At 42.3% G+C, this 24665-nt stretch overlaps 1 protein-coding gene across 5 annotated transcripts in view; it reads left to right on the forward strand.

Annotated features, from left to right (window-relative positions):
* Positions 1 to 3842: 3842 nt before the first annotated feature.
* The window catches only part of cadpsb (Ca2+-dependent activator protein for secretion b), a gene marked incomplete at its 5' end in the record, with an annotated part of 95677 nt that continues 74854 nt past the window's right edge, over positions 3843 to 24665 (forward strand). For all 5 annotated transcript variants that reach the window (XM_080792009.1, XM_080792011.1, XM_080792012.1 and 2 more), the window contains 3 exons: positions 3843 to 4184; positions 19188 to 19301; positions 21842 to 22174. In XM_080792009.1, coding sequence (XP_080648135.1) covers positions 3843 to 4184; positions 19188 to 19301; positions 21842 to 22174 — 789 coding nt within the window. The remainder of the gene's footprint in view (positions 4185 to 19187; positions 19302 to 21841; positions 22175 to 24665) is intronic.

The following is a 24665-nucleotide window of genomic DNA, read 5'->3' on the forward strand; positions in this document are numbered from 1 at the left end:
ACAAAGTAAGGAACACAGACTTTCTGCTTACTGTTCTTACTGTAGATAACGGCAGGGATTTCAGTTCACTGGTGGTGAGGGGGTGCAGGGAACATCTGGAGGAGGAGCTCATCAGTCCAGCTGTCAGGTGCAATATTGTGTCAGAGCAGAGGTGAAGAAAACAGATAATCATCAGTATGCAGAGTGGGGAGGGCCAGTGGGAAAGGAGAGGAAACTGAAAATATGAATAAAAATGGTTTTCACACGCACACATATGCACGCACGCACGCGTGACTCAGTTTGGAGTGACATATGGACCACAGCAGTGAAAATGTTTGAACAGGCAGCAGCGCATTACAGCCATTGGTGAGAAATACAATCGTATTGTATAGCAGGTTCTTCTCTTCTGTGTATTTGGTGGTTGAATTTGAACACAGTTGGAGGAATATTGTTTGGTTGTTGGCTGGTGTTGTGTATTCTTGCTGTGAATTGTCCATGTTGGAAAATGTAAAAATTAGTGACAAACGCCACAAGCACAGACATAAACAGATGGAGGAGGAGAAACGGAGGACGGTCAAGCTCACAGTCAAAGCACTGGCTAATACATTTGAAAGGATCAGAAAGACCGCCACTCACATGTGAAACAAATGAAAGAGCTCACAAGAAAAAGTCCTAATGAAAACGTATGCAGATGCAAAGGATGTTCAAAGCACAATGGGTAAACTGATACATGTGTATGAAAATGCAAAAGCAGCACATGATTCACAAATTCTATTGATTCCACCAGAATGTGTGGTTTTCACGTGTTACAAAACACCATACAGATTTCATGGAACTGTGGTTTGTTAAGCTTGGAATGCCAATGCATGAAATGAGTAATGTGGATGAAACAATTGCTGCAAAATCAGTAGTAACTGAGCCAGTTACTGAATCTATGTATTCACCTGAAGAGGTGGAAAGTTAGACAGGGGGTGGGAATGAATGTTGGACATGAACAGCATATCGAAATGCCTGCTAGACAGGAGGTGGAAATATATGGTGGACAGCAGGATAAAATGCCACCTACTAATGCTCAAATGCACTCCGATCAGTCACAACAGGTAACTCAGTCACAACAGGCAACATCATAAAATTCGCAGACGACACAGCTATTGTTGGTCTGATTGAGGATGATGAGATAAGCTATCGAAGAACAGTGGATGAGTTTGCCGGTTGGTGCAGGAGTAACTTCCTTCAGCTGAATATAAAAAAACTAAGGAGGTCATATTTGACTTTATACAGAAATAGTCATAGGTGGGGATGGAAGATGTCAACTACATGCATGAGCTTGATATGCCTTCGAATTTATTGATCATCATCAAGAAGTTGTCTTACCGTCTGAGAGACAAATGGAGAACTGTGGTATGTGATTTCCAGGAGAACCACAGCCGAAGAGCAAGCTTCAAGGACATTGTAATTGAAAAACAAATCAAGATTATTACAGATCCCATTTTTGGTGACATCAAAGACGATCCAGTGAACAAAGACACAAGGAAGTCCAAGTCACAACCACTTCCCAAAATAAAAGGAAGTATCTTTGCAACAACTGTGACAGCTGCAAAGGAGAAAGGAACCCAGAAACCCAGATTTTTATTCTGTGAAGGAGAACATGCTCTAGAATTGTGCTCAGAGTTGGAAAAGAGGACACATTTTAGAAATTTCATTATGTTTTGGCTGCATGTGCAAAGGACATGTAGACGGAGACTCAATTGCAGCATTTGTGGCTTAAGGCATCCCAAAGACCCAGCTGAAATGAAGGAAATCACCAAAGACAAAGCCATAGCTTCTGTGTTGACAAGTGGTCTTACTGGCGCCGGTGAAGACAACTGCAAGCTTGCAATAGTGCCGGTTCAAGTAAAAACCAGGAAAGGGAACACAAATTACACAACAGTGCATACTTATGCATTCCTTGACCCAGGTAGCACGGCATCCTTTTGTACAGCGGGGCTAATGGCTAAACTCAACCTTCAAGGAAGAAAAATTACTATCTTGTTGAGAACTATGGGTCAGAAGAAGGTTATTGAAACACACATTGTTTCAGGCCTAGAAGTGGCTGGACTGAACACCAATGACTTTTGTATTCTTCCAGGCATTTACACACAGAAGGAAATTCCTGTAACTAAAGATAACATCATCAGAAAGGAGGATCTTTCCAAATGGCCATATCTGAACAAAGTGCACATCCCTGCCATTGATGCTGAAGTGGAGTTTCTGATTGGAACAGACACCCCAAAAGTCATGGAACCTGGAGGTAATTAAGAGCAAAGGAGATGGACCGTTTGTTGTGAGAACACTTTGAGGTGGATCGTCAATGGACCGCTTGGACATCACAACGTCACAGACACAGCCTGTCATCCAACTGTCCAATGCAATAGAATTTCAATTGACAAAATAGAGCAGCTCTTGATCAGCCAATATAATCAAGACTTCAGCGAGAAGGCATCTGAGGATAAGCCTGAGATGTCAATGGAAGACAGGAAATTCATGAAATGTGCAAATAGTAGTGTATCACTGAAAGATGGACACTATATCTGGATTTGCCTTTCAGGAGAAATTACCTTATCATGCCAAATAATCATTCAATTGCAGAACAGCACCTCCTAGGGCTCGTGCGTGCGATAGTTCAGATTTTTAAATGTAAGTTGTATGAAATACTTGCCAGTTGCCATTAATATAATGGTTGCAACTGTATTAATTGATTGCTCGAATCCAACTGTATTAATTGATTGCCCGAGTCCCGTGGTGGGAGTGCTGTCTTGGTGAAATATTAAGTAGTTAAGTCATTCATTTAGTTTGAATGCGTGGCCCCCTGTGCGCCCCACAAAATGACCGGAACTACTTAATATTTCACCAAAACCAGAGCAGAACTCCCACCATGCAGGGATTCGAGCAATCAATTAATACAGTTGCAACCACTATATTAATGGAAAGTATTTTACATGCACAAAGGTGCCACATCATAGACTTTAGTCTATAACCCTTTAGATTTAGCAAGGTATAGCTACAAATTGACTGCATTTATTTATCTATTTGTTTATTTGATTCTCATCAAGAACAGAAGCCGATCACACCCGGAGGCTAGCCTATACCACAGTCCACACCCTTCAAGTTGCATGGTGATGGGGCAGGGCCGTTGCAATCTCAGAAAATTAATAATAAAATGCATGCCATGTCAGGTGAAACCAATGCTCGCATCCATGGCAATATTTACATTCTATGGCAGCCATCTTAGGTGTACCGCTGCAGAATATAGTATGATGAATTACAACAGTTAAAGCCCATCTTTTACTGTGCTCATAGCTATGTTCAGGACCATGGCCAGCTCCTCGCGCCTGCTCCCTGAATTTGCTGGCAGCAAAAAGGCCATCCTACTTTCACTGGAAAAGCCACTCAGTCACTCATCTCCCGTCCCCCAACAGCGCGCGCGCGCGCACACACACACACACACACACACACACACACACCCATACCCTGCCCCCCGCCCCTGCACATCCGCAGCGGTGACTGGCGAGTAAAATACAGAAAATACGTAAGCATCGACGAATCTCGACGCAGGCGGAGTATGATGCTGTGCGTGCAGCGAGCTATCACAGACCTCTTCAAGCAGTGTTCGGGTTCCTGACATCGCTCAGCAAGCGAGTAGAATTAGGCCCATCTAGATTTCATTCATATTCTACTGTAGGCCTACCTGCTGCCTGAGGTTCGGACAAATCTACGGCAAAACTATCTTGACTTGAGGACATAGCCGAACCAAATCATTATTTCCATTAATACTAGGCTACTGCATCGGGACATTTGCAAGCGAGACTACTCTCGAGAGCAAGATGTTAGATCCATCATCCAGCGAGGAGGAATCTGATGGCGGGATAGTAGAGGAGGAAAGCAAAGAGGTGATGGCACCTCAAACTGGATCCCGCATTTCTCCGAGCAGGACCAGCGAGAGCTCTGGTGGACTTGCGCCCAGCAGCAGCCGCAGTAGCGGCCGCCCGACCAGCCCAAGCCCGTCGGCTGCGAGTGGCGAGCACGAGAAAGAGGAGGTGGAGAAGCTGCAGCGCGAGGAAGAGGAGCGTAAAAAGAAGCTGCAATTATATGTCTTTGTGATGCGATGCATCGCTTACCCGTTCAATGCTAAACAGCCCACGGACATGGCAAGGCGACAACAGAAGGTAAGGGACGTCACCTCTGTGCAAAGGTTAAAAAACAGGACAAGAAATAATGACCACATGCTGGCGAGCCCTCCTTTTTTACACGCTGTCATTGATGACCTACATAACATAGCACTGTGTAGTTTTGACCGCTAGGCCTATTCAGTAGGGCACGCGTATTTAAAACTGGTTGTTTTTATACTTTTCTTGACAATAAAATTTAATTTTAAATCATGCGTCCATACTACCGGTATGTGACTGAGTGACATAAGGACATTATCGCGCTTCGAAGCCCTTGATTGTGACAGGAGACATGGCACTGCAGAGATGCAGACACTGTGCAGCCATGCAGTGTCCCTCCACAAATAAACACAAAGTAAATCAGTTGCAGAGCTCAGCAACCCCATTCATTGATATAGGGCTTTCAAGAGATGTTGGATTGATAATACAAGTATAGGCCTATCATTGACCATTTGACCTGCTTGCACATTCTCGTTAAAGTCTTAAGGTAGGTCTACTATTCAATTCGCCCCCATTAGGTCGGCAACGACCAGCCATATGCTCTTTCCTGTTGGCGGATGCACCCAATTCCAACAAATTTGCGCCATCATTTATCCAGTCATTTGTTTTTCTCCCAAGGTGACTTTTTAGGCACAGATCTTCCGGACATGGAAAGTCAAGAGAAAGGGAATGGGGGTATTTTCTCCTTCCCAGTCCATGGACTCCAGATGATGTCCATTGATAAATGAGTGCACTTCAGGGTTGCATGACATTTAATCTGATGTCTGTTTGGAAGTCAGGCTGTTATGAATCATAAGTTGCTCAAAGGCACAAGACAGGCCTTTTCTTTTTAGTTTTAGTTTATTACAGTAGGCAGTGGCTATATTGTTTTTGTGAAACGTATAGGCCATGCTACAGTTATACAAACATCCATTAAACTCCTATGTCCAGCTTTAGGTATGTGTACACAAACTTTGTCCTACACAAACATTAAATCCCATTGATAATTAATGGACAATTTTGAGTGTTTTCGTGTAAACACAAACATTGAAGACGATCGTGCATGAGGACGTAAATTCTGATTGGCCGGAATGAGATGATGTATGATGATAAGATCGCCCCTCACTTCACACAGGTGTGATTTTTAAGCAATAACCAGTTTGATTTATTACTAGCCTACTGCAGGCATGGTGCTATTCAGGCCTAAATGATATGCTAGTATAATATTGAGCAATATAGGCCTACTTTAGTCATTTTTCCAAGGTCGATAACTTCCCATTATTTTTGCTACTTGGGCCTATTAATTATATTTAGCTTAGCAACATTATCTATATAGCTTGGCAACATCTGGCTGATAACAACCAGCTATAGTATTCTGATGTCAAATAAATGTCCGCTACATCAGTGAATATGATTGGTCAAACTACTTAGCCTGTTATCACATGAGAGGCTGCATCACAGAGGATGTCTCCTTTCCAAGTTTCCACCATGTGCTCCATATGGACCATTGAAGTACTGTTTCAGTCTGCTATCACGTCTTATTGATGCAATGTAACAAAGTACATGCATGGCAAGTACATGGTAGCGACCAACTGAAGTTTGTTCTTTTTTAATCCAAATAATGTTAAGTAATGCACTCTTAGAATCTTAGAAACACGCATGCACGCGCATGCGTGTGTGTCATCATGATGGGGACACACGCACACGCACATGCACATGCATGCACATACTCAAGTACTGTACAATTTTGAGGGACTTTTACTTTACTGAGTATTTTCCACATTTCTATTTGAAAAGTGTAGTTACTAGTTACTTTGTATATTTTGATTAACCACTTCAGCCCGATTTAAACTTTGGCTATTTGAAAATCGCTGCTTACCAGCTTGTATATAATACTATTTTAAAAATATTTGTATACAATTTGAACATATAACTTGTGAATTGGGAAATTGATACTTGATATACATTTTTATGCCAGTACTTTAGTAGCCTAGTTTTACTCAAGTAAATTGTGATCACTGAACTTTTACTTGTAACAGAGTTACATTGCTATTGTCATAACCCGGCCCGTTGGGCCATGACAAATTGAAGAGGACGCAGTAGCAGTGTTCAAAATAACAATACTTTATTCAGAAGAGATAACTAATATTAACTTAATATGAAGAATAATGCTTCAGATGTATGAGATGTGGAAGTCAGTAAGATCAGTGGTGTCAGTGTGGATAATATGGTGAAGGTGTGTTGTAGTGTGCAAATCAAACAGTAAAGAGAAACAAGCAGAAGGGTGCTGTCATCTGGAGAGGGACACTGGCTAGTGGCAAGCCCTCTTTTATAGGGTTTCAGGAGCACTGATCAGGTGCTCCTAATGCACCTAATGAGGAGTCTCAAATGGGCCGACGCCCAGATGATTTGTGGGAGAAACACACACAGGGCAGTACACCATATACACAGCATAGGCCCTGCAGGCCAGGCCAAGAGGCCGTGACACTATAGTAAGTAAAAAAATTAGTTCTTCTTCCACCACTGAGAAATATGTAAGCAGGACTGCTGCTTTGAATTCAATTTTGGGCAAGGCTGACATAAGCAAATTAATGCAGGCTGTCTGGTTCCCTTTTTGAGGGAAACAGTTGATCTTTCTCAATCTGAGCACTGTCGGGTGCATGCGTTTTGTCCGACATACCATTGGTCCGAACGACCCTATCTCAAACCCTCACTCTAACCCTAACCTCCCACGGGGCAGCACACCTAAACCTAACCATAACCCTCTCCCAACCCTTAACGCACCTCGGACCAATGCTCCTTCGAACCAATGATATGTCGAACCAAAGTATGCCTCCCAGCCCTGTCTCCACTCCAGCTGTTCATTGGCAATATAAGCCACTGTATCATAAAGGATGCTGTCCAGATGTTTTGTTGGTCACATTAATCACCACAATTATATTATTAAGCCTTATTTAAAGGTGTCATTTAAATACATACTACAACAACTAGTCATTGTTGAAATGTATGGCCATTATGGATTCTTTGATAGTCTTGCAATTTCGTCTTTGTCGATATACATTATATTTGGATCATGTTTATTCAGCCAATTTTATTTGGAAAACTAGTGTACTACACCAGTGGTAATTGTTCTGGTGAGGAACAGAATTCTTCAACTTGTCACAGCACCCGTTTTAACTGTCTGTCTTTGTCCCATATGGCGAGCTCTGTATCTTTCTGTGTGTGAAGAGGGCAAACTGACTGACTGTGGTTAAGTAGGCTAATCAATTGTCAGGTGTGGGGTTGCCATGGCAATCAATTGGCTGAGGCAGAGGCTGGAAATTGCACAGGTGAGGGGATTTAGGCTGATTAGGCCCACTGGCAGAGCCTGACCAGAGCCTTTTGTGGTGGTTCTGGAGAACGGTGGGTCCGACCGACATGAGTCCGGGCACTGCACTCCCTGCGGAGGTGTGGAACGCGTGTGTCAAATATGAAGTCGATGGGGCAAACGGTTCTCGAGTTACGTGCATTACAACCGTACACACACACAAACACGCATGCACGCAGAGACGTGGAGCATATATAGTAGGATGAAAAAAATCACACATTTTCCCTTTCATAGTTTTACTGGGGTTAAGTTTAGGTATAGGGTTAGCCTTTGTCGTGTTCAAAGTAGCTCCACTTCTGATACCATGTCGTGTTCTTGTTTAGAGGCAAGGAATACTACAAGAGCTTGGGTAAGTATAGTTTACTGAATGATAGTTTGCAGGCGTCAAATCAACGTGTTACAAGTAGGTACAGCTTGTCATATAAAACCCCAAAAGTCAGGCTTTTTAAAGATTATGCAAATGATTCAGGAGGATTGATATAACTGAAGTGGAACTACCCAAGCTCATTAAGTTCATAAAAGATAGGGTCACATGCACAAAAGAGGAGAGTAATGAAGTAATGAATGAGTTTTCAAGTATGAAATCAGTGATTTGCACACGGGGAAGAGCTTTAAATATCACAACAACAAAAAGACAACAGTACTTTTCAAGTGGCTAAAACACATGAATACTGAAATGTTTTTCTTACAAGCTTTGCTTTTTCAAAATGTTCACTGGACAAGGCCCAAGAGTAAGAAACATCCTCTTTACTGTGATGTGGTTTGTCTTGCTGATTTTTCTTCCTGCTACTCTGTTTTATAGAACAAAGCTACATCTGTCTGTCACTATTCATAACAATAAGGTGTGTGGTAGTTAGTTAATTACCGGGAAACCTATATGTCTGAGCCAGTGAATCTGATGAACATCCACTTTCTAACAGACAAAAGACAACTCAATTAGGATAGATAAATGGAGACCACTGACAGTTAGAAATGCACTCAAAGAATGGAGGTCTTAACCTGGTTCTCAGTAAGACGGAACGCTCTCACACACAAAGCACAAATCAAGAGCTCTCTTTTGTAAAGAATACACAATTTAGCATTGGTGAACTCTATTTAGCTTTTCAGTCATGTAAAACAATGGAGAATAGTTATTTTGTCTGGTTCAGTTGTCAGTTGGGTACAAACTTTAATTGACAAAACGTTTGTACTAGCTAGTGGCCGTCTAGGAAGTAGGAACCTGAAGGTTCCATGGGTGGTAGCTACAGTATGTGTCGAAGTGTCCTTGAGCAAGATTACTGCCAATGGGCAAGTTGGTGCTTTGCATGGTTTCCTCTGACCATCAGTGTGTGGATGTGTGGGTGAATGTGAAATACATTGTAAAGTGCTTTGGAGAAAAGCGTTATATAAATGCAGTAAATGGACTGCATTTATATAACGTTTTGCAGTAAAGGGTCAGGGTTAGGGTCAGGGAAATCTGGGAACCCATTGGCAAAAAAAGGAAAAACAGCATCCTCTTTATTTGGAAATGATGGAGTCAAAACTGTCTTGAGAGACTAGGGTAAGGTTTATCATAGCAAGTGAGTGTATGGCTAGAGATACATCAGGTTGAATAGATAAGTTCTGTAAGTGGTGGATCAAGCAGCATGTTTCAAAGACAGTTATCCTATTTGTATGTCTTTATTAATTCAGCTGTTAACATTCAAGTTAGTACAAAATAATTTACGTATAGTCATCACATGTATTCATGTGTATTCTTTTTTATGTCCCTACCATTTCTTATTGATAAACATGCATGAAGCAACCTTTCATGTTGTTGAAGCCATATCAATCAAGGCTAACAGATTGGCACTGAAAAAGAAAATGCTCAAGAGATGGATAACCAACTTCAAAGTTGACATACTGTACAAGTAGACATAAAAAGCAGTAGATAGGTCATTGTGTGGTGGAGATAGAGCGAATCAGCAGAGAATAAGGAGTAAGTGGTGATTTGTGATTGGGGGGGTGTCAGGAAAGGGTACAATTTATTTTCTAGATTCTTGATGAGAGTAATGCACCAGCATAAGACAGAGGTGCCAATGCCCAGTCAGCTTTGTGTCCTGTATATGGACGCATTATGGTATTGCACTGGCTACTCTTTAATGTAATTACTCTAGTAGAGCTTCAGGCATAGCTCTGTCAAGATTGACTCACACCAACATTACTGTCCCAACTACTTATATAAGGAAATGTCATAACATGTACTTTTCTAATCTATATCATGACTCATCTTTCATGTCTGCCTAGGTTCGGTGCCTTTCTCAAACTCACAATGAACAGAATCAAATTAAATGAAGCTTTAAGTGTGCGGTTCCTTAATAGTTTTCTCCTCAGGAGGTAGCCTAATCCTGCAAAGGTTATTTATGTAACAGCATTTATTTGTATTACTTTAACTTGTTATTCTTTCAGTGACTACAAATTGAGCAATACTAAAATATATATATAAATGTAAATGTGCCAGTTTAGCATGGATAAATGATACCATGTCTTATGTTTGACTTTGTGTGTTTTAGATTATTGCACTCAGTTAATAAAATAAAAAGTTCAACATAGTGTTATAGACAGTACATACTTTAATCTGCTTTCATGCCACAATTTGCCACACTGCCTTTCTTAGCATACTGGTGTATTTTGAAACACTCATGACCCCAAGACTTGAAATCAAATCAAATTAAAGTCAAACCTTCAACTTAGATCCCAAAGGATCAGTAAAAGTACTAGAAACCAACCAGTTGTTTCTGTTTGTTTCTTTAAGGCAGATGCTGTTGGCAGAGATATTGCTGTCTATCACATAATCATTAAACATCAACGCATAAATCCGGTTTAAGCCATCCTTGCAGACCTGAGGCATATTTTCTGCTCAGTGAGCGTTATAAGGAATCAGCTGAGACTAGCAACAGCTTTGTAGCTGCTGCCTGCGACTCTGCGAGTCAGGTCCGTGAAGACGGAGGTGTCTAGGACGGGCCCACAGTGGAACTGAACACTGTTCTCCATATACAAGTAGCACTCCCATAGTGCCTGAATATGTCATCAACCTATAGGAGCTGATATGATTTAGAATATCCCTGTGTCTGTATCAGACTCTAACCACTTAAACCCTCTATATACTTTGTATTAGTTCAGTTGACCAGGTTCGGCTCTCTACTATGTTCACTCTCTTTTTTTTACACCAAATCTCTTCAACAAAAATAACCGATCTACAAGCTGACAATGCATCATGCCACGATGCGTTTTGATCTTGTAGATCTGCTATATTTGGAGAATGTTTCCCCATGAATAGGGATGCTATAGGGTTTAAATGGCTAAAGCAAAGCATACACCTGGCTGTTTGTTCACCCTTTGCAGGAGTTATTTACTCAGACAACGCTGTGTTTATGTGTCAGAACAAATATAAATGTGAGCCCTCTCTGGCTGGGGATTTTAGGCTATGTGCATATCTCTTTGATTATGACTGCAGCTTTTTCACTCAAACCTGTGTGTTGTTCCTTGTTTGCCTAAACCTGCTATGAGTGTATTTTGTGCAGCTGCCATGCAGCACTTGTTTCCATACTTGTGTTTGCTGTTTACTCAGATGCTGGCTAGTGGTGTCATCTACAATGTGACTGAAATGTCCATTGTCTGGCTGCTGAAAGCAATAGCTCTGATCTGTACTTTATGGCTCTTCTCAAGCACAATAGGTTTACGCACAATATAAAGCCTTTAGGTTGCATATTATTCTTGCTTCTGGTAGCCTGTTAACAAATTCTTGTGTTTCAATAGAAATTTGACTGGGGCTGGCACTGGAAACTGCCCATAGATCCGAAGTCCCGTTAGTCCGAACATGCACTGCTCCCGTGCTTGCGGTTAGGTTTAGGTTTGCTCCCGTGCTTGCGGTTAGGTTTAAGTTGGGGTTAGAGATAGGGATAGTAATTTCGGAAAACAATGAACCTTCTGACTAATGACACGGCACCCTGGCTCTGTAGTCCTACTTCTCCTCACTTTCCCCCCTCAGCTATTTAACACTGTTTTTGGGGGTGCCTGTAGCTGAGAGTGTAGAGAGGCCATGTTTCCATTTATAGCAAAAATAAACGATCTACACACTTAGAATGCGTCACATCGTGGCACATTCTTAGCTTGTCGATCGGCTATTTTCACAATTTTCGCCTACTTTTGAATGATGCAAGTCAGGAACAATGCAAATCGAAAAAAAAGCATGCCCCACCCAATTATGCAATACCCATTGTATCCGTTGTCAGAGTACCCGTTGTAGCTGTGCTGTCTGTGTTCCTTTTATGCCCATGCATACAGTATGGAGATTTCTGAATTTGTTTGTTTGTTTGTACCCCATGACGTCATGACATCAGCGCATGTAGTCCATATGGAGATGTGCGTTTTTATCTGTTTTTGGGAGACCTGCTTCCCATTCGAAACATCGATGCATTCAGGTTCTCTGCGATACACACGGTGCATCAGTGGTTGCGGACTGCCTATTGACATATCGATCAAATTGGTGGTTCTGGACTCTGACTCTTCACAATCAATCTCATACTTTGAAGCTATAGAATAGGTTAATAAAACTCCAGACCATTGTACATGCTAACTCAAGGTTATATAACTACTGGAGAAAGCCTTTGTGTCTTAGGCCAGTTTGCAGACTTCATGTAAATGCACTAGCTATACTGCAATCAATTAGCTAATTACCCCACTCATCTCTACACTCGAAGAGGTAAAGGACAAAGTGTAGATATACTGCATATCACAACGCATGTACAGTATTACAAAGCATATGTTGACACATTTACAGAGATAGCTGCATGAGGCACTTATGTAACAGTCTAACAAAGAATGCATGCATGCAGCAATAGCCTATACTCATCATCACATGCACAGATAATCCACACACAAAGGAACAAAACACAATCAACCTCACATAAACAACCCACGCTCACTCCCAAACTGTCTCTCTCACTCACACACACACACACACACACACGTTATGTTGATGTTGAGCTATCCAGTTTTACGCATGCCAAAATGGACCCACCAGGATTTTAAACACACATTTTGTTCCTTAACACCAACTATCTATCACCCACATAGTGTTACCTCAGTAACAGAAACTATAATCCTTTTTAACGCCCATGCACATTGTAAACACCCTGATGTTACTGTATATTATATTAAGGCTGTGGAATGTATGTTTGTGCCCCCTGTGTTGACAGGTGACGGCTGATTAATGTCACCGCCCACTTTATTGCACATCAATGAATCACTGGGTAACGTTGCAATCTTGATAAGAGCCAGAGAGAGGGAATCGATAGGAGCAAAGCAGAACAGCCAAGCTTGGGGGTCTAGGAATACTGATGAAAATGGAATACCCTCCCCCCAGCCCCCGATCTATCAGGATGTTTACCAATCAGCAGAGTTCTCAAATCAATGATGGGCAGGAAGGACGTGAAATGAAGAGCATGTAATTGTGGAAAGTCATAAATATATTATGTTGAGTAGTCCTTTGTGATGTGTGAGCTGAGCCTCATTTTACCTGATGCCATGTGAATAATGAATATGTAGGCCTACTGGTATGTCGGACAAAAGTCGGCCTACTGTACCATGCTGTCTGCGGCCACTATACAATCTCTCTCTCTCTCGCACGCACGCACACACACACACACACACACACACAGGTTTTCTGGTGTGTCACTTAAAGCCAACACAAACTGTCAACATAAGCAAAAAGTATTATTAGATTGGGGCTTGGAGATAGACTGCAGACATGCAGTGTATGAATAGTAACTGTCTGCCACCACACCATCTTCAGTCCACATTATTAATCTCTTACAATCTCCAGGAAAATATAGCTGCAGGGGAGGTGATTCAGCTGGAACAACAGGCAGTCATCTGGTGGTTGTATTCAGTTTGTTGAAAGAAACTCATATTGCCTTCTCCCGTTTCTCTGTACAATAATTTGTGTGGCCTTGTTACATGGACTCTCACTCCCTGCCGTAATCCAATGGGAATTAATATAGTATACAGTACAATCCATCGTTATGATTGAAAATAAAAACGGCAACGAATCTTAAGCAAAGCACATGCTTAAGAAGGTTACATTGAAAAGAACATTGTATAAAATGCCTTACAATAGTGGATTTGTTTTTAATACAGAAAGGCTATTTAAAATATATAGGCTATGTTTTGTATTGTTTCAAGACAAAAAAAATGTAGCATAATGGGATCCGATGGCAATTCCGATGGAGCAGACTACCACTCGAACATGCGCTGCTCCCGTGCTTGCGATTATGATTAGGTTAGGATTTGAGGTAGGTTGTCGGTCTAATGACTGTCGGACCAATAATAGTGTGGGAACTAAAGCCTGTACCCTAGCAATAGCATAATAAGAATTCTGCATCTCTAGTTTTCTATTGGATAGCATTATTCATATCAACTCCAGCAGCAAGCCACAGAATTGGTAACTCAAGAAAACTAGAACTTAATGCAAATTACCAAATAACGTTTGATAAAGCAACTTTATAACAAATAATAACAACAACCAAAATACTGTAGGTCTCCAACATGTTTTACTGACTTGTTGCTGCTGCTGGTGTGGCCATCACAGATATGTAAGCTAATATTATTACCTAGTGGAATATTTAGGGAGAAAGCAAAGGCACAATAGGCTCCCTTGTGCAACACCAAAAGTTACGTCTGAAACAAAAACAGTTCTGAGAGGCCAACTCATCTCAAGGGGATTTATGATGATTTCATTATTTGTATTGATTCCTGCACTTACCGGTAAATCAAGACAAGAAGAACCAGATCAGATGTCTTATTAGCATTAGTATAAGTCTCTGATAACATTAGGTACCTAGAGTTTCTGTCCTACAGGATTAGCTCTGAAACCTGACAGACATATCTAGATCAGAAGATTGTTCTCATTTAGAAAGATGTTTACTTTGTTTGGAGAATATAACCTTTTCAAGTATCTTGTTTAGAAAGGGGAGGTTTGATATGGGTCTGACTTGTTAAATTGGTTCATGTCTTTTTTCAATCATCAGTTCAGCAAAGGTTTTGGTGAGTTAAGTTACAAAGGCTCAACTTATGTAAAGGTAGCTCCTGGGCCCTAGTGGTAAGAGGTGGGACTGCAGGCGGACCCGTGTAGTTATGCTGAGGTAATCCCGTGCAGCTGGGGTTTAACATTGAGCGCTCGTTTGCACTTGCACTCTATCCTTATATACTCTATGGTTGGAACCCGTTGATGAAGAACCGAACATGTTCGGTCGGTAGGCTGGCGACCCTCGGTAGTCGATGCTATCCGTGTTGTAGTGGCTCTGGCTATGGACCAGAGCTACTGTAGAGTGAATCTCTAGTCTGCTCGTCATGTTTCAGGGCTGACTACTGGTAGTGTGAACTAGATGGCATTATTCTCAATCTCAACTCTGTTTTGTTTTTGTTGCGGGATGCAGAGATTGCCAGATTCTTTGAGTGAAACAAGCGACCAGGTCTATTTAAAAAATAATCATGAAACCAAGCCCAAATAATAACTACACTTCAGAAATAAGCCCATGTTACAGGAAAACTAGCCCAAAGGCGCTTATAATGAGCAGAACTGGCAAGACTGCAAACAAGGCTGCTTTTTGCAATTTTCATTGGGATAAATAATGTGTCGTCGGCTGACATCGTTTCTGCTGATAAAAAAATTCTAGTCTTTTGCAATCTGACAGTTTTAAGTAGTCTTTGACTAGTCTGTACAAGTTTGTTTGGTCTGAAGTCACCTTCACTTAGATAGCATTGTATGTAGACATACCACTATATAGTATACGTATGTATGCATAGTTTCATAATATAGATTTTAAACTGTTACAGTAGGTTCTTAGCTTACGTATTGTTGGAGCCAAAATGCTTTTTGTTTATTTTGTTTTGTTTATTTACACTAATTAATGATGAAGTTAATGATGTCCTTCTGTACAATGACGTCATGTCTATCAGTCAATCAGAATTGTGGGTGGTTGGCATGGAAACGCTCTTTTACCTGTCACTGTGACGGCACTCAGGTGCGACAGGGGAAGACGAGACAGTTTTCGACCGTGCGTGGTCATTATAGGTTCAGTTTGTTTGTTTGAAAGTTTACACAGTTAATTTACGTTGTACTACTGCTGAAAGAAAGTAATAAATGGATTGACATATCGAACATAAGACAAATCTCTGGACATTTGAATTAATCACACTGCACGCGTCAAACACGTACAACCCAGTTGCCCTGCTGTAAAGCCTAGTTGTAGGCTGTACATGTATGATTCATGACTATTTTTATGTATATGATGTATTACCATGTTTTTTTGTTCTTGCTTACTGTAAATCGGTCTGGATTAAGAGCGTCTGCTAAATGCCTAAATTGTAAATTTTAATCCGTTCAGCAAAAGCTTTGGTGAGCCCAATCAGCTTTAACCATGCTTGTATCTGTATTCAAGGAGGCTTTCTGCGTGGGTGCTCTGGACGTTTGTCTTTGAAAATCAGTTTGAGTACCCCCTTCAATCCAGTGTCCAAGGACATACACAGCAATTTAAGTCTTGGAAAAATGTATACCCATATGGATACATTTCTACACTAAAATAACTTTTTATCCAATTATTAAGAATGCAGATTCAATGTTTGATGTCTCTCATTGAAGTTCAGTTTAATGACGCTTCTCAGTTTGAATAAAAGGTGTTCTTAGAAATGTAAGGAGTTTGGAAGAGGATCCGATCTTAAATCAATTGTCTGTGTGTGAACTATGGTGCATTCATTTGAAGCACGGTATTCTAGAGCCAAGGCAAGCAAAGTGGAGCCCATTAGTTGATAGTAAGGGCTGTTATTTGTCCTCTGTTCAGAAGATACTCCCTCAATTTCACAAGGGGGACAAACAGCCAAACAAGCCAAGTTGTTGGCTTGAGCCTCTCAGTGTGGCCCAGACTGATTTGCATATTATGTGAATATTATCTAAGATTAGTGTTTTATGTCAGTTTGTATAGATTTATTTTGTCCTGGCTGGGAGTCATTGCAGTTAGCATTCGTATAGTGACTGAACAGCAGCAGGGACCGTCAGCACATTCTCTCAGTCTCGCTGCTCCGGTACTGTATACAAATAAACTTGTCTTGTGAAGCAGAACCTGAAGTATTGATCTTTGATGTTTTCCCTCCACCTAGTTTGTCTTGCTTTGTTATTTGTTGCAAGATAGTGTTTTGTGTTTGAACATGACTGTGTCATTCACAGTCAGAGAGAGAGAGAGAGCTTACAGCCACATTACGTTACTGAGCTGAAATAGGAGTGGGTTCTCCTCTCTGTGCTGCAGTATGGAATTTGAATTCTTCCATGTATTTCTTTTCAAGGACAGTTTGAGTGACAGTGTTATGCACTGAAAAGAACCCATTGATCTACAAGTAGCTAAACCCTTTTCACTGTCTTTTAAATGTTCTTTAGCTTTTAGTGTTATTTTTCCTTTTCTTTCTATTAAAGTTGTTTTTAATTTGTTGTTACCTCTGTAAAGCCTCCCCATGTAAAGCGTCTTTGGGTACTCAGAAAAGCGCTATATAAGTTTGAGATATTATTATTATTATTAGATACAATGTAGATCAGCTATTTTCAGCACACCGTCATACGGCAGAATACTATGGGATTAACTTGCCGTTTCCTTATCTGGTCTAAAGAGAATCAGTGGATGGATGGACATTGTTTAATTTGGTGTTAAAAGTCATTGGTTTCTTTCATGAGATGTATTAATACTCTCAGCAACTCATTCATTCAATAACACAGATTCTGTTGACAACCATAATAACACTGGACTTGTACGGTGGCTGCCTGGCAGGTAACAGTGCATATAATTTACAGACATGGTATACTCCCCAAAATAACTAACCAGTGGTGTCATAACTATGTGAAGTCGTATGAATTCGGCAAGTTTCTTTAAGTACTATTTGGAAGGCTTCATTTTGTCCATGTTTTAACTCATCGTGACTGCGGTTGGCGAAAATAGGCTACTGGATTTGGCATTTATGTGGGGGAACAATAACATTGCGGCCCACACCTGGACAGTGTGGACAATAGATATTAGGTGGGCTTAAAACCAAGCTTTCCTCTGCAGTGGAAAGCCTGGTGAGTATAAATTAAGCGTCATGCTTTCTCTGTCGCTCGCCTCCTGTGGGCGTGTGTGTCTGTATGTCTGTGTTTGCAGTGTCCATTTTACATGTAGGAGGACTTTATTGTGTCTGTGCCCTCTGTGTATGTGCTCATGCGTTCTTATTGCGCAAAATTGACTATGATTGTTCTCTGAGTTTTCATACCAACAACATGAATTTTGCATGATGTTCCATTTGTGTGCAGTAAGATACACACAGATGGTGATGACAGTGCCGCATAGGCACATTGATATGTGGTACTTTTCCATCTCACTCCCACACTGAAGTCTGTCACTTGAAATACTCAAACACATACATAAAGTACCGTGTGACCAAGGCCTTGTTCTAACCAGCCCTATACCTATACCTTGTCATACAATGTGATTTGTTGAAAATATCCTGACATCGTTGCTGTCGGACAGAAACCATGCATCTCAAAATGTAAACTTTTTTTCTTTTCTTTTGAAAAGTAATGCCCTACAAGAGTGTCGCACAAAAGTAGAGAAAATGGCAAGTGTACATCTGCTCATAATGCATTGTGAGCTTGTAGTTAGATCTGCTATTTTCACAATTTCATAAATAATATAATAATGGAACTGTTTTGGACATAAGGTTTCCACCCAACAGCGACAACATGCATAAAACACATAGCAAATAAGCATCATGAAGACAGCACTATGGTCACTGGGTCACTGGCTCTACTAAACCATCTATGAATATCAGTTCAGGAACTCTTTCATCTTGATACGTGTGAGTGCACACAGAACATGAAACACTGTTAAACCTACCGTAATTTCCGGACTATAAGGCGCACCTGAATATAAGCCGCACCAGCCAAATTTAGGGAAAATCCCAATTAATAATCCCAATTAGTAATAATCAAGGACTGGTTGTTGGATGCTCAGGTTCAGGTTCAGGTTTATTTGTCATGTGTATAGATAGAGTATAAATACAATGAGAATTATTTTGCTCAGAGCACTCTCAGTCTTACATACACAGAACATAAACATCTATAGTGCAAGAAAGACAAACAAAAAAAAACAGGGGAAAAAAAAAGTGCAAGTGACAAAACAGTTCAAGGTCAGCTGTTCAGCAGCCTGACTGCCTGGGAAGATCAAATATAAAATATTCAACATGAACTTTGTTCAGGTACAGAAAAGAAAAATCTTTATCAAACAGTCAGTGTCTTTGTTCATATCAGATGATTTGTGTGTGTGTTTTATTTGTTTCCACCAGGCCGACGTGTGTGTGTGTGTGTGTGTGTGTGTGTGTGTGTGTGTGTGTGTGTGTGTGTGTGTGTGTGTGTGTGTGTGTGTGTGTGTGTGTGTGTGTGTGTGTGTGTGTGTGTGTGTGTGTGTGTGTGTGTGTGTGTGTGTGTGTGTGTGTGTGTGTGTGTGTGTGTGTGTGTGTGTGTGTGTGTGTGTGACCAGCTAATCTGGCCCCGTTAACCCGGTTGATGCCAATATGAAAAGGGTTGAAAAACACTGTTCTATGTGTCCTTGCTTCCACAGATCACTGAGCAGCAGCTCAGGCAGACCAATGATCGTTTCAAGGCCTTCCTCAATGGAGACACACAGATTGTGGCAGACGAGGCATTCATCAACGCTGTGCAGAGCTACTATGAGGTAAAACCATATTCTATAGGGCTGGGCAATATTTGTATCGATATTACATTGATAAAGTGATATGAGACAAAATATCGTCTTTTGGATATCATAATACAATTTAGGCATTTAGCAGACGCTCTTAATCCAGAGCGATTTACACTAAGCAAGAACAAAAAAGCATGGGAACACATTAAAAGCATTTATCATGAAACTGTCAGGAGTGAGGTTTAGATTGAATCCAGGATGCAAAGCCACAGTAAACGGAGTAGATTTAAGAATTTAATAACAGAAAATAGGCAAATCTTACAGTAACAACCAGGCAGGAGAACAGTAGTCCAAACATGCTAATCTACAGAGCAGAATGCAGGCAGAACAGTAGCAGTCCAACAAATACAAGACTTAAAGCAGGAAGTCCAAACACAAGGTATAACCTGACAGTGAGTGTGTGAAATGAGTCCAGTCTTATAGGAGGTGGGTTGATTGGGGAAATGTTCTCAGGTGTGAAAGGGGCATGGCACTGTTGGGCTGATAAGGGAGTGTGAGCAGGTGTGAGACAAGGACTGAGAGAAGGAATGGAATGTGGGAGTGGCTGAAGTGGGGACACGGTCTGTGGACAGACAGACCGTGACAGTACCCCCCTCTTTAAGGGACGGCTTCCAGACGTCCCACCACGCTGGCCCGGAACACAGAGCAGGGTGGGTGGAGGGGGTCTGGAGTCTCTGGACTCTCTGGAGGAGGGAGACTGAGGCTGAGAAGATGACGTCAGGTGGACGAGGCAGCATCGATAGGGGGGTAGGGGAGGGGAGGGCAGTAATACGAACATAAATTTCCCCTAAAGTATGGATTTAGGACAAGTGATTAATTATTGTCTAGCTGGACCTATATCCACTCTGGTTGCTTTAATTTTGTAAAGGTTGACCAGACCAGAGTTTCCTGTTATATAGGTATGAAAGATGGACAGGTCTAGAACATATTTAGACCTCAAATTAAATAAACCCATGCCTTAAAAGTAGTTAATAAGTTACTGTAAGTCAAGTCATTTGGGAAATTGGATCATTAATTTTGTCTAGTTAAACACAGTTATGGTTTACTGGTTACTTTATCCTTTGTCTTACAAAAGCACAGATAATCAGCAATCTGCTCTCTCAACCACAATGCACTCTGAATGGTCCAATTTTCAGAACTGGCTGATCGACTTCCACTTCATGTTACAGTAGTGCTTCATTCACAAACTGCACACCTAATATGTGCTATCTACTGTATATACAGAGTATTAGGATTAGTATTAATTAACGCTGGATTCCCCCCCCCCCCCCCCGTATAGACAAAAGAGTACGTGCTAGAATAGATCTCTTTCTTTTACTTTGAAATTGTTCTATTGGGATTGTTATTTATGAATGATAGTTCGCTACTGCAACTGTAGAGGTTCCTCAGAAAATGTCCGCCCGAATGGATATTCAGACAGTAATTCAGAGCCCTATCAATGTCTCCCTTCAAAACAGAAAAAACACTTTAAAGTGAGAACACGGTAGTGCTGTCAAACCTGACTACACAGCAACAACAAACATCGTAAATTAGGCTTTGCTAACGACCTATAAACTAAGTTTTAGACCATCTGTCCTCACTTCACTTCCCTATTGGATATTGAATGAGAAACACCCTTTCAGAACTCTCTCACAATGTTACGAGTAGAAATAAACCTGTATGGAAGAAACATTTTTGGGCATCTTGATACATTTCTATGGCATCATATAATTTCTCAGCATGTGAAATACTACCAACTGCTTCTTTTATATCAGTTTTATATCACTACAAAGGAACACTGCACTGTCTGGAGTGTCTGCATTAGTAAACTAACAATAAAGTAAGTAGCCTAAACTAAAATAGTCCTGTGTCACTTCTAAGAAAAAGTGTAGTCCAGGGTGGGACTATGAGGGGTCCTTGGCTTCCAGTGGGTCGCCAGCAAAATGAGGAACCATTTAGTTTCACTTATTATTTTGTCTAGCAGTTTAAAGCCCAATTCAGGTCATATAGGTTGCACTCTCTCCACTGTTAGCCTGTTTTCCTCACCTGTAAAATTCATGTATTAAAACGCACACATGCACGCACGCAAGCAAGCAACGCACATTGGCCCTGCAATGCTCTGGGCTAAGCCCCTGATATTGTCAAGTCCTTGCTCCGCTCCTGCTTATTTGAATGAGATTGTACCCTCAATCAGTGCACAGAGCTTGCCATCTTATTTGTAGGTCCATTAATATTAATGGAATTTAAAGTACTGGTGACACGTTTCTTGTTTCTGCTTCTGCATATCTGTATTAAACTATCCCGAGTGTCACATTATGTAATCAATATTTAAGATGAGTAGTATTGAGTAAATCATTATGTTAGATGCCATGTTACAAATCATATTGTACAATAACTACAATCAAGAAATCACACCCTATAGAACCTAAACTCCTGCTTTGACTTTGGCAGGATTCACCGGCAAGTTGTTCTGCTTCCACATGAACTTGCTCTTGTCCTGAAACAATCGCTGACATTAGCCTCTGTCAATACAGGTGTTCCTGAAGAGTGACCGTGTGGCAAAGATGGTCCAGTCAGGGGGTTTCTCAGCCAATGATTGCAGGGAAGTGTTCAAGAGGCACATTGAGAAGCGCGTGCGGAGCCTTCCAGAGATCGACGGCCTGAGTAAGGAGACGGTGCTCAGCTCGTGGATGGCAAAGTTTGACACGATCTACCGGGGCGACGAGGATCCACGCAAGGCACAGCAGCGCATGACTGCCAGCGCAGCCTCCGAGCTTATTCTCAGCAAGGATCAGCTGTACGAGATGTTCCAGAACATCCTCGGCATCAAGAAGTTTGAACACCAGTTGCTCTATCAAGCCTGTCAGGTGAGTCCTGACACCTAGGTTTCACTTACGAAAGATGCAATGCATCTTTCATTGTATATTTGACACAATTGTACGGTGCCCATCTGTATCATTACAGCATCTGCCTTACTGGTGCAACAGACTTATTCTCAAGAAAATCAGACCCGTCTGAACTGAGTGGTGCTGTTGGTTGGGGTGTCTGACTAGTGGTTGTCTGACTAGGGGGTCTGAGTAGTGGGTGTCTGACTAGTGGGTGTCTGACTAGTGGGTGTCTTACTAGTGGGTGTCTTACTAGTGGGTGTCTGACTAGTGGGTGTCTGACTAGTGGGTGTCTGACTAGTGGGTGTCTGACTAGTGGGTGTCTTACTAGTGGGTGTCTTACTAGTGGGTGTCTGACTAGTGGGTGTCTGACTAGTGGGTGTCTTACTAGTGGGTGTCTTACTAGTGGGTGTCTGACTAGTGGGTGTCTGACTAGTGGGTGTCTGACTAGTGGGTGTCTGACTAGTGGGTGTCTGACTAGTGGGTGTCTGACTAGTGGGTGTCTTACTAGTGGGTGTCTTACTAGTGGGTGTCTGACTAGTGGGTGTCTGACTAGTGGGTGTCTGACTAGTGGGTGTCTTACTAGTGGGTGTCTTACTAGTGGTTGTCTGACTAGTGGTTGTCTGACTAGTGGGTGTCTGACTAGTGGTTGTCTGACTAGTGGTTGTCTGTATATTGCTTAGCAGGCAATAGTGCAACACTCTCTCTGTTTCTAGGTCAACAGTGCCACTTTAGCACCTGTTGGTGCTAAACATACAGACAGACATAATGGTGGGACGGACATTGCTGTTCGTTGGAGTGGCTGCACAAATATATATAGCATCACTCCCTCCTGATGTGAAGCACAACAGTGCTACATGGGGGGGGGGGTGTAGGATGTTAATGGCAGGCTCTGGGGTGAATGTGTCATACTCATACATAACTCTCACTCTCAGATATCTCCATTAACAGCTTCACATCACTTTATGTGCATGTTGAAAGCACTGCTAATATATTCTCATTTCAGCAGCTTGATTAAGAGTCTTATCACGGCAGCGTTATAAGAGCAGAGCGTGGATGAATTTTCTTGTGCATTAGAAACCACACTTCTTTCTATCCAGAAAGAAGCTGAAGGAGTCGTTAAATTGATTGATTGATTAATTCACTTTTACATAAATGTGAAACAGCACAGAGGTACAGTAAGACATTAAGGCTAAAGGAATAACAAAAGATAACTTCCATTGTGGTCCTAGCTATGTCCTGTGTTTTACACTACAGCAGCGGTTCCCAAAGTGGGGTCCGCGGACCCCTAGGGGTACGCGACGCATAGCCAGGGGGTACCCAAGCTGCCTTTTTTTTAGGGGGCTATAGTGAATCATGGTGTGTGTGATATGAAATGTCCAGTACCTCCCCAGTGCCTCCCCAAGTGCCACCCCAGTGTCTGCCGTGTCTGCCCAGTGGCTGCAGTTTCTCCCCAGGGCCTTCCCAGTGCCTCCCCAGTGTCCCCTCAGTGCCTCCCCAGTGTCCCCCCGAGTGCCTCCCCAGTGTCCCCCCGAGTGCCTCCCCAGTGTCCCCCTGAGTGCCTCCCCCCGAGTGCCTCCCCAGTGCCTCCCCAGTGTCCCCCTGAGTGCCTCCCCATAGTGTCTCCCCAGTGTCTCCCCAGTGCCTCCCCAGTGCCTCCCCCCGAGTGCCTCCCCAGTGCCTCCCCAGTGTCCCCCTGAGTGCCTCCCCATAGTGTCTCCCCAGTGTCTCCCCAGTGCCTCCCCAGTGTCTCCCCAGTGCCTCCCCAGTGCCTTCCCAGTGCCTCCCCAGTGTCTCCCCAGTGCCTCCCCAGTGTCCCCATGAGTGCCTCCCCAGTGTCCCCTCAGTGCCTCCCCAGTGTCTCCCTAGTGTCCCCCTGAGTGCCTCCCCAGTGCCTCCCCAGTGTCCCCCTGAGTGCCTCCCCAGTGTCCCCCTGAGTGTCTCCCCAGTGTCCCCCTGAGTGCCTTCTGAGTGCCTCCCCAGTGTCCCCTTGAGTGCCTCCCGAGTGCCTCCCGAGTGTCTCCCCAGTGCCTCCCCAGTGCCTGCCCAGTGCCTCCCCAGTGTCTCCCGAGTGCCTCCCCAGTGCCTCCCCAGTGTCCCCCTGAGTGCCTCCCCAGTGCCTCCCCAGTGCCTCCCCAGTGCCTGCCCAATGTCCCCCAGTGTCCCCCCAGTGTCTCCAATAGCAATACAAGAGCAATAATACAAATTAATCTTAATTAACGTATTAATTAATTATTTAATCAAATTAATTAATTAATCAAAATGTTCGACGCAAGAAGGCCCCCCTGCGGCCTGCGCCCAGCACCATGCCAAAGCTTTTTCCTGCAGGAAACACTGCTTGTGGTTATAAATATATTGTTATCTGTGTTGCGAGGATGAGGGGGTACCTGGAAAAATATCTACCCCAAAAGGGGTACCTGGTCCAAAAAAGTTTGCACTACAGGACCGTTTTGAAAGAAACCAGTGTTTCACA

The sequence above is a fragment of the Protomyctophum bolini genome (assembly GCF_963924005.1).
Source record: "Protomyctophum bolini genome assembly, chromosome: 2".
Classification (NCBI taxonomy): domain Eukaryota; kingdom Metazoa; phylum Chordata; class Actinopteri; order Myctophiformes; family Myctophidae; genus Protomyctophum; species Protomyctophum bolini.